The 13,435-nt window shown below is 45.6% G+C and overlaps 1 protein-coding gene across 1 annotated transcript in view; it reads left to right on the top strand.

The window, feature by feature from the left end:
* Window positions 1-13,435, top strand: part of LOC309852214 (uncharacterized protein) — a 96,355-nt gene that overhangs the window by 39,961 nt on the left and 42,959 nt on the right. The window contains 3 exon segments of the mRNA XM_082708516.1: window positions 9,525-9,742; window positions 11,556-11,699; window positions 11,785-11,941. Of these exon segments, the coding sequence (XP_082564642.1) occupies window positions 9,525-9,742; window positions 11,556-11,699; window positions 11,785-11,941 (519 nt within the window).

The following is a 13,435-nucleotide window of genomic DNA, read 5'->3' as shown; positions in this document are numbered from 1 at the left end:
TCCTTCCCTGGAAAAAGGTCGGTAGAAAAACATTACCACTTACCTCTCAAAAGGAACGGTGAAGAAGTTCAGTGAGCCAACATGGTTCAAGCCTGGCGTGTGGTGAGTTCTTAATGAGCATAAGCCACAACGATGAAGTCGGATTGAGCCTGACTCCATTTCCCTTCTTCTCGCCTCACAGATTCCCCATGAATCCTCTTGATTCATTTATTCACTAGAACATTGACTGAGCATCTGCTACAAACAAAAGGCTGTCCCTCGAATAAAGGCAGCTGTGTTTATGCCTGATGGTTCTGCTATTTTCTTCTGAGACAAATGGTGCTAAGGAACAGAGACACCCTCCGTGTGGATTACAGCCTTCAGCCCCCACCACCCCGCACCCCCTACCCCCGCCTTTGTTTCTGAAAACCCAGACCAGGATGGCGACCCCCCACCAGATCCCAGGTACCAAAGTTACTCCTCTTTCTTCACCGAGAGAAGCCTCTGATCCCTGAATATGTGCATATTTGTGGCAAAGCTCTGAGGCAGGGAACAGGGTTTACCATGTTTCCTAACCTCAGTTACTCGGGGACTGTTTACCACACAGCTTCCCTCAGAACCAGCACTCTGTCAAGCCTGCTTCGGAAAACACCACGCGGAGGTCCTATTCCTGTCTGTTCCTCCTCTACCCTCCATTTTTTTTTTTTTTTAAGATTTTATTTATTTACTTAACAGACAGAGATCACAAGTAGGCAGAGAGGCAGGAGGAAGCGGGCTACCTGCGGAGCAGAGAGCCCGATGTGGGGCTCCATCCCAGGACCCTGGGATCATGACCTGGGCCGAAAGCAGAGGCTTAAACCCACCCAGGCACCCTTTTACCCTCCATTTTATCCCAACTCTCGGGGACTGTCCTTAGGCAGTTCCCCACCTGCACGAGACAACCCACGGGAGGACTGAATGAGAATCTCGATTCAGCAAACGTTGCTCACAGACAATGGAAGCAGATCACTCTGTATCGCTGTCCATGGCTGGAAGGTTCCTACATATTCGACCATCGCTTATGTTTTAGCAAAAAACCAAAATGAAACAAACAAACAAACAAAAAACCCAGCAAGCACAAAATTTGTCACAAAGACCATATATTTTCATTAGAACTCCAGAACTCCATTTAGAGCTCCCTGACACTTTTTAGCCGGCTCGGAATGACCTTTGTAATCCGTTTCCCCGTTAGATTGGAAAAAAGCAGACTCAGGCTGCTAGAGGCAAGCATTCTAACCACACCTGAGAGCCTGGTCATGGAGGTAAAGAAGTAAAAAACTAAAAGATAAACACAATACATAACAATCTAGAAAAAATCAGCACAGGGAAAAAAAATACCCCCCCCCAAAAAAAAACAATATCCCAGATGACTGCATTCCATCATCTCCCAGACACCTGAGTGAGCCAGAAAAAAGTTAAGTTCTATTGCAGATACATATTTAAAAACACAAGATGGTATGTAATACGTTTTAGAAAGCTTTCCTTCATCAGTGCACTTTTTTAAACTAATAAATAAATAACAAACACTGGATGGGTTCAATGGTCCATCTTAGATTTTCCAGAAACTTCTGAGAAGAGGCACACACCTTCTCACATCCATGCCAGATGGCTGAGATGGATTTACGGTCCGTGCTATCGATCGCCCATTGTTTGACAATTCATCCTGTGGTCCTGCCCTTCGCTGACCTTCTCAGCACACTCTGCCCCAGTGCACTCAGCCCCTAGGACTCTCTAAGTCTCAAAGATCTGTGTCCAGAGTCAAAATCCCTACGCAGCTGACTTGGCATTATGCAGCCTCCGCTGGTCATTTATCCAAGTAATTTAACAAGAGTGAGAGATCAGGGCTACGACGCATTTACATCTCACAAGTAAACGGTGATCCCCCAAACATAGCCAAGTTAGAGTGCTGAGCTGGCAGATTTGGGAGTATAAAGAGACCTGGGGGCCCGCACTCTTGAAACTGCTTCGCCGCAGCATCTCAAGGTAAGTACCCACAAATGCCCACTTGTTTGCTCCATGCCGCTGTGATTAAATCTGATCAGGTTACTGATCAAGGAGGCCATACAGTAGCCTTTATTGAAGACCTACTAGGTGTAAGGTCTGGTGTTAAGGGCAAGATGGGTGACAAAATGGCAAGGCAGGTTATTGCCTTTCAAGAAGCTTTTCCAAGGAGTAAAAAGACAAGAATATAAGCCATTAAGAGACCAAATAACTATAATAATAATAATAATGACTTGCAGAATAAAATGGAATATGATGCTAGCTCCCCCCACTCCCGATTTTTTAGGTTAGGGTTCTACCTTGGAGTTGGCAAATAAACACGTTAATTTGGTTTTGTTTTTAAAGATTTTATTTATTTATTGGTCAGAGAGAGGGAGAGAGCCCAAGTAGGGAAAGCAAAAGGCAGAGGGAGAAGCAGGTTCCCTGCAGAGCAGGGAGCCCAACGTGGGGCTCCAACCCAGGACCCTGGGATCGTGACCTGAGCCGAAGGCAGACATTTAACCAACTGAGCCACCCAGGCGTCCCTAAACCCCTGTTAATTTGTGATATTCTCTTCTGTGATTGCTTTGAACTATTATTTGAAATTTTTATGGGTACTGAAAATTTTGTTCCCATGTCAGGATTTCTTCCTGACTACAGGAAGAATTTCTCCCAAGGATTTGATCCGTCCTAGGATGCACCATAGCCTGGTCATGATTGGCTGGTTTCCAGACTGGTCTTCTATGGCATCCTTTGCGGACTGTGGGCTGGATCAAGTCTCACCCAGCAGGAGTCCCAGAGGGGCTCCAGGATTGGGAGGCTTGTGACATTTTCACTCCCTGCCCCCATCTCTACCAGAGTGCTTTCCGTCATACATTCACTGCTGAAAGGAATCTTGGAGGTTTTTTCTGGTCCGTCTGTCCCATTTTACAAAAGAAACCAAAGTACAAAGAAATTACAAGAACTTCTTAGGAGACCCAGTGTTAAGAAACTGAGATTCTGTGTCCAAGTCTTACTTCTTTTGGACTAAGGATTCAGGATATAATACGTAACCAATTCGTTCTTTCTTGAAAAATTTGGGAAGACTTTTAGGGGCTAGCTGGAGATGAGCAGAGACTCATAAGAGAAAGAAGGAAGGGGCAACCAAAATAGTAAGCCAAATGTTGAAATGTCTCTTCCTGCCCAAATGGCATTTCATGATATGCTCCCCTGCTTCTACTACCAAAGTACTGGGTAATAAGCAGGGAGTCTCTTTAAATGAAATTTGATGTTGAAATGTTTCTGACTCTCACAGCTCCTGGAGATCATCACGTAGATTATAAACTCTGGCAATCAGAGATATTTTAGTCCTAGAAGAATTTTCAGCTGCCCTACGTACCTTCATCTTCTCTAGGAGAATTTAGAATATTTCAAGGATGCCCTTCCCAGATCCTTTAAAGGAGCCTTTCCTATAATTCACCACTTTCTCTTACTGCCAAAAGAATTCGGCTACTGGCTCCGAGCATCCGAGTTACAATTTGAATCATTCCCCCTCCTTCCTTTCTTTTTTTCCTGACCACTCACAGTCCCCTACTCTTAGCCGGAAGCATCCTCTAAGTCCCCATACCATTTCATTTAGGATCTTAAAGAATTGGTGTTACTCTTCATCTTTCGAAGATTAATTTGAGCATTTCTCTTAGCCCTTACTAAATTTTGCAATCATGTAGAAACTGTCTTTTTCCCTCTCTGTACCTCCTTAGGGAGCTGATGTGGCACTTTGCACACACAGAACATACTTTAAAAAAAAAAAAAGTGTTAATCATATGTTATAATGAACCAATTACTTAAGGAGTCATCATTTAAGCAAAGGGGGGAAATGGCAAATACAATTCCACGCCACATCTACTGTGTACCTATTTAAAAGCAGAACTTGGAGCAAACACAATTTCTATATTTATTTAAATTCCTTGTCATTCATCTGGTCTTTGTTTTTGTTTCCTTTTGGTTTCTGAACTAACCCCCGAGAAGACACCTTGTCCCTGAAGGACGTCACTTCGGAAACCAAGAAGGTAAGAGTAAATTTCAACCAGACAGAGAATGCAATAATTAAAATTAGCGAACACTGTTTTATGAATGTTCATTCTTCCTGCACTCATAAGAAGCTGAAAATGAAGGAAATTGAAGCCAGTTACTTAAGTATTCCTAAAGGCAAATTTCAAAATATGGAGGTTCTACCAAAAAAAGAATCGTTCCCCAAATTTGCTTATTATACCAAGAGGAGTAAAATACAATGTAGATTTTTGACATGCAGGCTCCAGGTCACTATAGTTAGTTGGCTCAGAACCTAATGTTTATACTGTCGTGACTTAGTTTTCATCCACGGGCTAACTTTGCTACTCCTTGAGCCGAGTCTACACCCCTAAATCCACCCACCTGTGCCTTTCCTCACAAATAACACTGGGAGAATCAAGAGAGATCAATTCAAACCTATACTCAGGGTCATAATAAAAAACCCATTCCTTGCCTTTTGTCCTGCAAATTTTGTGTTTATTAGAGATCTTTCTAGACGCATCAGGACCCAGGAAAGCAAAGTATGATTGAGTCATGACTCGATGATTGCTGACAAGATACAGTGGCTGGGAAATTCCCAGGGGAGGGATGAAAGTCCAGGGCAGCAGACAGAGGAAGGGGGAGCACTCAGATGGCAAACGGAGATTAAGTGGGCTGGGACAGCTGTCTCAATGAGGAGCCCCCAAAAGAAACAAACAGAGTTGGTGGTTGAAGGGACACAGCTCTGCAGGGATATAAGCAGGTCGAGCTTTGGGAACAGAGAAGGACCTAATTAGGGGACTTTGGGAGGGCAAAGTCCCGGGGCACCATGTATCACGCCTGGAGAGTTGGATCAGACCTAACAAGGCTAAGCTTACCAGCCAGGAATGGATGGTTTCATCGTTGGGTCCCAGAGCACAGGTGCGAAAATATGGTGAGAAGATTGGATTTAGCAACCGCACGCAGACAGATGATTGAGGGGTTTGGCTTGACAGTGAGCAGTGAGTCAGCAGGGTGATGACATTGCCAAAAGGCAGTCACCACCTCAGGCATTATACCTGGGTCAAGAGAGGTGAGGGCACAGGCTGCCGGAGGGCGACATGTGGTTTGGATGTCACACTTTCGGAGATTAACAGGAGTGGGGTCACCATGAAAGTAAAGGAGATTCAGAAGCATGTCACGGAAGAAGCAGATGAAGATACAGCTGGGGCTCTGTCGCATGGAGAGGATAAAGTTGCGTCCCATGGAGAAGATAGAGTGAAGGAAAACACGGAGCAGCCAACACGTGGGTGTAGGGCGGACTCACAGAAAGTAGGTTTGAACTCCTTCTGCTGTTACGATGAGCCAGAATGAGGATTGATTGTCCTGAGGTTACAGGAAGCCAGATTTTAGGTTAATGCAAGAAGAATCTTCAGCCTGTGAGAACTGCCCTAAAAGAAAAGAGCTGTCTGTCCTTGAAGGTCTTCAAGTAGGCGGGATAACGCCTCTACGGGAATATTGCAGACACGACTCGTGCCTCATCTAGGTCGTCACATTAGGAGACACTGGGTTCTGAGTCCTGGTGAGAGTAGTGGCCAAAAGGAGAAGTCTGCACCCCCAAACTGGTCGTGACTTGAAACCCACAAGACAAAGGTCTTATTTCTTGGAGATGACCATGAGCCATTATGGTTTCCCCCCGACTTCAGGCTTTGTTCTTATGCTACATCACACGTTTTGTGGCACCCATTTAATACCAGTCCCTTCAATTAATATTTTCATTTACACTGATTCCTTTTTCCCCTTAGATTCGTTTTTATGGTTTTTTTTTTTTTTTCTTTTCGGAGTAGGCTCCCCGCCCAGCGTGGAGCCTGATGCAGGGCTTGAACTTAGGACCCTGAGATCAAGACTGGAGCTGAGATCAGGAGTCCGCCACTTAACCGACTGAGCCACCCAGGAGCCCCTCCTTAGATTTGTTTTTGAAAGTCACCCCACTCTGTAGGCTTGCTATGAAAATGTGGACCATCCACTGAGAGATGTGTTAGGTATTCAGAATTTCAGCCCCATCCCAGACCTGCTGAATCACAACACGCATTTCAGCAAGACGCCCAGTGGGACTCGGAGGCCCACTGAAATGTGAGAAACACTGCCTTATACCACCAGCCTGAACGGATACAACACACATTACCCTACCTGATCAATTTTCATTTTCTTGGCATTTTTCACAAAATCTTATCTCTGAACTTGAAGAGCATCTTGTAATCAATGAAAGGAGAACTGTCATCAGATGCATTTTTTCCTTTGTTTCTGAAACTCAAAATAATATCTCTTACAATTGACGACAATTAGATTTTGACGAAATCACAGATTTAATGAGCACATCGTTATTAAAATTAAGAACTAGTTGCCCGAAGTCATGTTGTGTATGCGCAACGGGACCATAAGCCATGGCTTTGGGGAAGCAAAATAATGCCTTAAGCTAGTGATTCCCACACCTCACTGGTTTTGAGGCCCTTGAGAAAAATTTGGGTTCCCCAATCCCAGCCCCAGAGATTCTGTTGCAGATGATTTGAATGCGGACCATTTTCCAGCGTGTTGGGTACCATGCTTCATGCTAAGTTAGGCGGACTCATGTACAGTCAGAAACCGGCAACCCAAGTTTCCCTCATAACCTAACCATTCTCAAGAGGGGCCCATGGATCTTTGGAGATCCCTAAGAACTTTGCAGGAGGAGCATGAGAAGCAAACAATGTTCATAATAAGACCTACACGCCATTTGCCTTTTCTCACTGTGTTAACCTGAGGATGCAAAAGCAACGGCAGATAAAACTTACGGTGCCTTATGACAAATGAAGGCGTGGCACCAAACCACTCTTGGAGTCCTTGTCATGGCTATCCACTGGCCCTGAAAAGAGTTTCATTGTATTTAAAAATTTTTACTGAGGGGCGCCTGGGTGGGTCCGTTGGTTAACCATCTGCCTTCAGCTCAGGTCATGATCTCGGGGTCCTGGGATGGAGCCCCAAATCTGGGCTCCCTGCTCAGTAGGGAGCCTGCTTCTCCCTCTCTCTCTGCCTGCTGCTCCCCCAGCTTGTGCTATCTGACAAATAAATAAATAACATCTTAAATAAGTAAATACACACACACACACATATACATAAATCTTTAAGAAAAGGAAAAGACTTGAAAATACTTTTTCCTCCTCCAAATTACTTCCTTATTATATAACTATATATAACTTACTTCCAAATTATATAATTACATAAGGGCGAATTGTCTGTATTTACTTTAACCAAAAAGAAATTTAAAAAGCCTTTTGGTAACAGACTGAATGCAGAAGCGGACATGAACATCAGCTATCATTTATTCAGTAGGTATTAAAGAAAGTTCTAAAGGGACGCCTGGGTGGTTCAGTCATTTAAGTGTCCACCTTCAGATCAGGTCATGATACTGGGGTCTTGGTATTGAGCCCCACGTCGGGCTCCCTGCTCCACGGAGAGCCCGCTTCTCCCTGCCCCCACCCCACCCCCCACTCATGCTCTCTCTCACTCTCTCTCTCTCTCAAATAAATAGATAAAATCTATTTTTAAAAAATAAAGAAGAAAGTCATAAAAATGAGAAACAATGCATTCTTCCTACTAATTTATTTTCATTTTTCAAAATATAGTCATTTTCATAAAAATGTTAGGTATTTTAACATGTAATGTAATATTACATGTAATATGATAAATATCAGTAGGTGTGACCAACATAAACCAAAGCTCGCTGGGTTCTCAACTATTTTCGAGAGTGTGAAGAGGTTCTGAGAACACAAGATTGGAGAAACACCGCTATTGGAAAGCTCCCTTAAGCCACAACCACCTTGGGGCACCTGGGTGGCTCAGTGGGTTAAGCCGCTGCCTTCGGCTCGGGTCATGATCTCAGGGTCCTGGGATCGAGTCCCATATCGGGCTCTCTGCTCAGCAGGGAGCCTGCTTCTCTCTCTCTCTGCCTGCCTCTCTACCTACTTGTGATCTCTCTCTGTCAAATAAATAAATAAAGTCTTTAAAAAAAAAAAAAAGCTCTCTTCCCATCTCTTGGGGACCACTGTAAGGAAATGGCAAAGCTATGTGCATAAATTCTTTTTTTATATATATTTTATTTATTTATTTGAGAGAGAGCACAAGTGAGAGGGAGAAGCAGGCTACGCACCAGGGTCTCCTCCCGTGAGGCCCCTGTATCACGACCTGAGCCAAAGGCAGACGCTCAACCAACTGAGCCACCCAGGCGTCCCCGCACAAATTTGTCTTGATTCACTAGTCAGGAACAAATAAAAGTCTGAACCAGCATAATGCCTGCAGGCCAGGGGCCCTCTTTCTGGGAGCCCTACTGACTTCCAATCTCCTATAAAACTCTAACCATCACGGTTCAGCAGAACCAGTGGCCAAAGTACAAGTAAGATGTAACTGAGCCGAATAATGTCCAGAGGGAAGCAGATACTTCTCTTTCTGTAAGAGTAAAACCCCACAGCAGCGGGAAGGAATAACAAAACAAGTTACCAAATGGAGGGCGATTTCATAATGGGGGATGTGGGGAGTCTGGCTTCCAGGGGAGAGCCATAAAATGTTCAATTCTCTGACTTTTAATGGGAAACGTAAAAAGACTTATTAAAAAAGTAGGCACTTTTCTGAAGAGAGCTATGGGGATACGTGTGTGACTTCACTCTAGAATCAGTTACAGGAGAGCGAGTGGGACAGGGAAGAGGAAGCGGAGGACAAGGGAAGAGAAGCAACGTGGGGAGAAGAACTGGAGGGGTCCAGGGGTCAGAATCCAGAGCGCGCTGGACAATCAGATGCAGAAGCAGAAAAGGAATCTGAGAACCACACCATATACAGGGGCCTTAGAAATGTGCTTGACTTGCTACTTCACTTTAAGTGGAAATACACAGGGGCCCAGAGAAACTAAGGGGTTTGACCGAGTTCAGCGCTGGAGCTTTAAAGCCAGATCTTTCTGGCTTCTAAGCAGGTGAAACCAGAGAAGGACCCAAGAAAAGGGAGGTGACTTGGAGAGAGAGTGACATTGGGCCATCTGAGATTTCTACTAGGAATTATCAACATTCCAATAATTCTTTTCAGATGCCCTTAAGATTTGGGGATGACACTGAAATCATGAGTCTTAAACATGATGTATAATTAAGGAAGTATTTCCCAAATCAATCTTCACTGGACTCACCTTTATTAGGCTCATTCTTGTTGGTTCAGACTTTCTTCCATGTGCGGGACTGAACTAACAGAGAGCCCCCCCCAAATCAGCAATCAGGAGTAAAAATAACCCCTCAAATATTTTTCTGAGAGTACGGTCTCTCCGTTAGCTCACTCCCACTTGTCCTAAGTCCCCAGACCTTGTTCTAGGTTCCCCAGGAGCTAAATGAATCCCAGGAACTTTTGATTGGGCCCCCTGTCTGCATGGAAATAACAGGGTGGTACCCTTCCCATTCAGGAATCTTTGCAAGCTCCAGACTCAGCCATCTCTGTGGTCTTCCCAGAACCCCCTGCAGTCATGAGCTCTGATGCAGAAATGGCCATTTTTGGAGAAGCAGCTCCCTACCTGCGGAAGCCAGAGAAGGAGAGAATCGAGGCACAAAACCGCCCGTTTGATTCTAAAAAAGCCTGCTTTGCCGTGGATGATAAGGAAATGTACGTGAAAGGTATGATCCAGAGCAGGGAGAATGACAAAGTCACGGTCAAGACCCTGGATGACAGGGTAAGTATACATCTCAGATGTCCTCGATCAACTGGGTATCCTCCTTTGCCTTTTGACTGGGATATTAGAAATCGCGTGCAGGTCCATAGGAATCTGAAGATAGAACATTACATACACTTACCTATTCCGTAGCAAAGTCACCAGTGAAAGCTCATATCCCAAACACTTTCACTCCACTTTTTTCACTTTTCCAGGACATGGGCTTTGACAGTTTTTGTGATGTCTGTTTTGGAGAAAGGGCAAGTTGAGGGCAGCAGAGTTTGGACCCTTTAAGGGAGAGGTTGGTGCTGATCGCTGCTGGGTGGGCCCTGCAAATATCCCTCTTTAGGCTGCAAAGTGACTTCCAGATCAAGCACTAAAAGTGATGGCTAGCTTAATGTCAAGAATCACCATGCATCGTTCAATTCAACATTTGCTGGACACCCACCATGCCTAGCGTCCATCCCTTTGCAGTGCAAGCAAATCTCAGCCCCTGCCCTCCCACCAGTTTACTGTCTAGTGTAGGAATCAAGATATGCCTGGAAGGTATGACTCTCAGTTCACAAACTCAGGCATATGAAGCAGATATTTCTTTTATTGCTTGTTTGTTTAAAGAACTTAACCTCTAATGTCAGCCTCTTTTCACTGGGAGGGAAATAAATTTTCTTTAGTCCTTCTCGGGATCCCGCCCCATGGTTGTGTCTCATTTTCAGGACCTCACACAGTACACACTGAGGATCAAACCACTGCCACCACCACCCCCCACCCCGACTCTGAATGATCTGCTAAGAAACAAGTCCCTGTCTTTGAAGCTTCCGGATGCACAGATTTTTCCATCTTCCCTGTGCTACTTTGGGTGTCTCTAGTGAGGACAGTGGAGCAAAAAAAATCTTCTTTCCTCAAGGGATTTGGCATGTCCCAAACAAATCCCTCTCCTTTTGTCTTTTCGCTAAAACCCTCAAAGCTTTTCTAAAGTCTTGGGCTTTGGGAAAACTAGCCAGAAAGCCTTATAGGCTCTTTCTCATTGCTACCCTATTTTTCTACCTCTCCTGAGTCATGGAATGCAGACCCAGCTGTATGCTTGAATGGGGAGTCAGGAGGGGGTGAACCCAGAGGAGGAAAATTAAGGAATAGTCTTAGAAATATTGTTCAGCCACGGGCCATGATGCAAGTTCAAATGTTGTAAGTCCTAGAGCAGAGATGTGAGGAATTATGGAACTGTTGAAAAGACGGGGAGACAGACAACAGGTCATGGAAGTGACGTGACTTGAGCTGAACTTTGAGGGTTTCTAAACATAACTTCGGTGATGATAGTGCAGACAAAGGAACCTACCTGAGCCGAAGTATTTAAGTGGAAATGCACAGAATACATTGGAGTATTCCTTTCCAAGTTTCCAACCTTTGTCTTGTTGAAACTTTCAAAGCAAATCGGGGTAAAGAGAGGCAATCTGCTTCGGTCTGGGCCATCTTGAGTCCCACCTGGACCCTGAGGGCTGAAGGGCTCTGTTGCTGTGCACGCTGCTGTGTAACTCGTTCTTGGCACACACAATGACATGCTGACTGGGGATGGGGGGGGTGGGGTGGAGGAAGGTTGGGACATCAAACCTGAACTGGCTATACACTTTGACCAGAATTGGGTTAATCAAGGACAGTTATTTGTGGATCATCTCTGGAAATGGAAATGACCCATGAAGCTATTCATGGTCATGGGCGGCGGGGGCGGGGGGGGGGGTGATTACTCCGCCGTCTCTCCCTCCTTCCACCACACCAAGTAGAGCGGGGCTGAGAGCGTTGGCTTTCCTCTCCATCCTGTGCTTTTCCTCTCAATCCCCAGACACTCACTCTCAACAGTGACCAAGTCTTCCCCATGAACCCTCCCAAATTTGACAAGATCGAGGACATGGCCATGATGACCCACCTGCACGAGCCCGCCGTGCTGTACAACCTCAAAGAGCGTTACGCAGCCTGGATGATCTACGTGAGCACCCTTCAGCCTCTCCCTATTCCATCTATCCGTCTGGGTAAAGACAGGATCCACATGTTGCATTTTCTGGTTTTCTCAGACCTACTCGGGCCTCTTCTGCGTCACTGTGAACCCCTACAAGTGGCTGCCGGTGTACAACCCCGAGGTGGTGGCCGCCTACCGAGGCAAGAAGCGCCAGGAGGCCCCGCCCCACATCTTCTCCATCTCCGACAACGCCTACCAGTTCATGCTGACCGGTGAGCGATTTCTTCAATACCTATTTAAAAACAACAACAGTTTTTTTTTAGTTAGTTATGCAAGCCCTTTAACTGGACTGGTTCTTAGCTAATTATGCAAACCCTTCGGAGGCCTTGATCCTGTGAATGGGGCTATGGTCAAGGTGACCTTAGGAGACTCCAATGATTTCATGATGAAAAGAAGCCAGAGATGCATGTATCCAATTAGAAGCCACAGTGCAGGGGCGCCTGGGTGGCTCAGTGGGTTAAGCCTCTGCCTTCGGCTCAGGTCATGATCTCAGGGTCCTGGAATCGAGCTCTGCATCGGGCTCTCTGCTTAGCGGGGAGCCTGCTTTCCCCTTCCCCTCTGCCTGCCTCTCTGCCTACTTGTGATCTCTCTCTCTGTGTCAAATAAATAAATAAAATCTTAAAAAAAAAAAAAAAGCCACAGTGCATAGGCCAGTATTCCCCAATGGAGCTATGCTGTGCACCTGCTTATTCAGGGGATGCGGCACGCAGGGAGATGTCCTGCCCCCACACCCAAAGAACTCCCCCTGCCCCGCCCCTGCCTATATGAGCATCCCTAGAAGAAGAGAGACTAGATTACTAGCCACTAGAGTGCAAAATTGGAGAACTGGGCATAGCAGTGTTCCCGCACTGTCTTCCTCCCCAGACTCGGGCTCCTCTTTCTCTTCCCTAAATTCCCAGAATGGCACAGAAAATAGACACGTAGTAATACTGCCATGTCACTATGTTTTGAGTCACTTTTATCTGTCCCCCTTTCACCTGACTTGGTCTGGTGCAGACTCAAGAAGCAGAAGCAAGCCTGTGAGATCTGTAGACGCTTAGAGTCCTCCACTAAACCTCCAGTTGCCCAAACCTCAGCCCTCCCTCTCTCACACTCAAGCCTAGCCATTCCTGCCCACCTAAGAATAGGTCTTCAAATCGGCTGAAGCTACATCAGTTTTCAAAGGAGGATGGACAGCACTATTTGCAGGAGTTTCTTAGGGCTGGCCTGACAGAGTACCACAAAACGGTCCCCTGTAGGTGGTATTCTCCCTGTGTGCACCTTTCTCCAAATTCCTCCTTTTGAAAAGGACACGGTCTTATAGATTCGCCACCCCCACTCTAGTATGAATTGATCTTTTTTTTTTTTTTTAAGATTTTATTTATTTATTTTTGAGAGAGAGAGTGAGCAAAAGAGAGTACCCAAGCAGGGGGAAGGAGAAGAAGCAGGCTCCCCACTAAGCAGGGAGCCCGATGCAGGACTCGATCCCAGGATCCCGGGATCATGACTTGAGCAAAGGCAGAGGCTTAACCGACTGAGCCACCCAGGTGCCCCCAATATGACTTCATCTTCACTAACAACAGCAACTACAGTGACACAGTTTCCAAATAAGGTCGTATTCTCAGGTCCTAGGGGTAAGGACTTCAACGAATGAATTTGGGTAGAGGGCATACAACTCAACTCACAAGTGCTTGTAAGTGGAAAACCATGATCACCTTCCACAAGTA

The sequence above is a fragment of the Mustela nivalis genome (genome assembly GCF_964662115.1).
Source record: "Mustela nivalis genome assembly, chromosome: 17".
Classification (NCBI taxonomy): domain Eukaryota; kingdom Metazoa; phylum Chordata; class Mammalia; order Carnivora; family Mustelidae; genus Mustela; species Mustela nivalis.
Note: the sequence above shows the minus strand (reverse complement) of the source record. Positions and strands in the feature narration are given on the sequence as shown.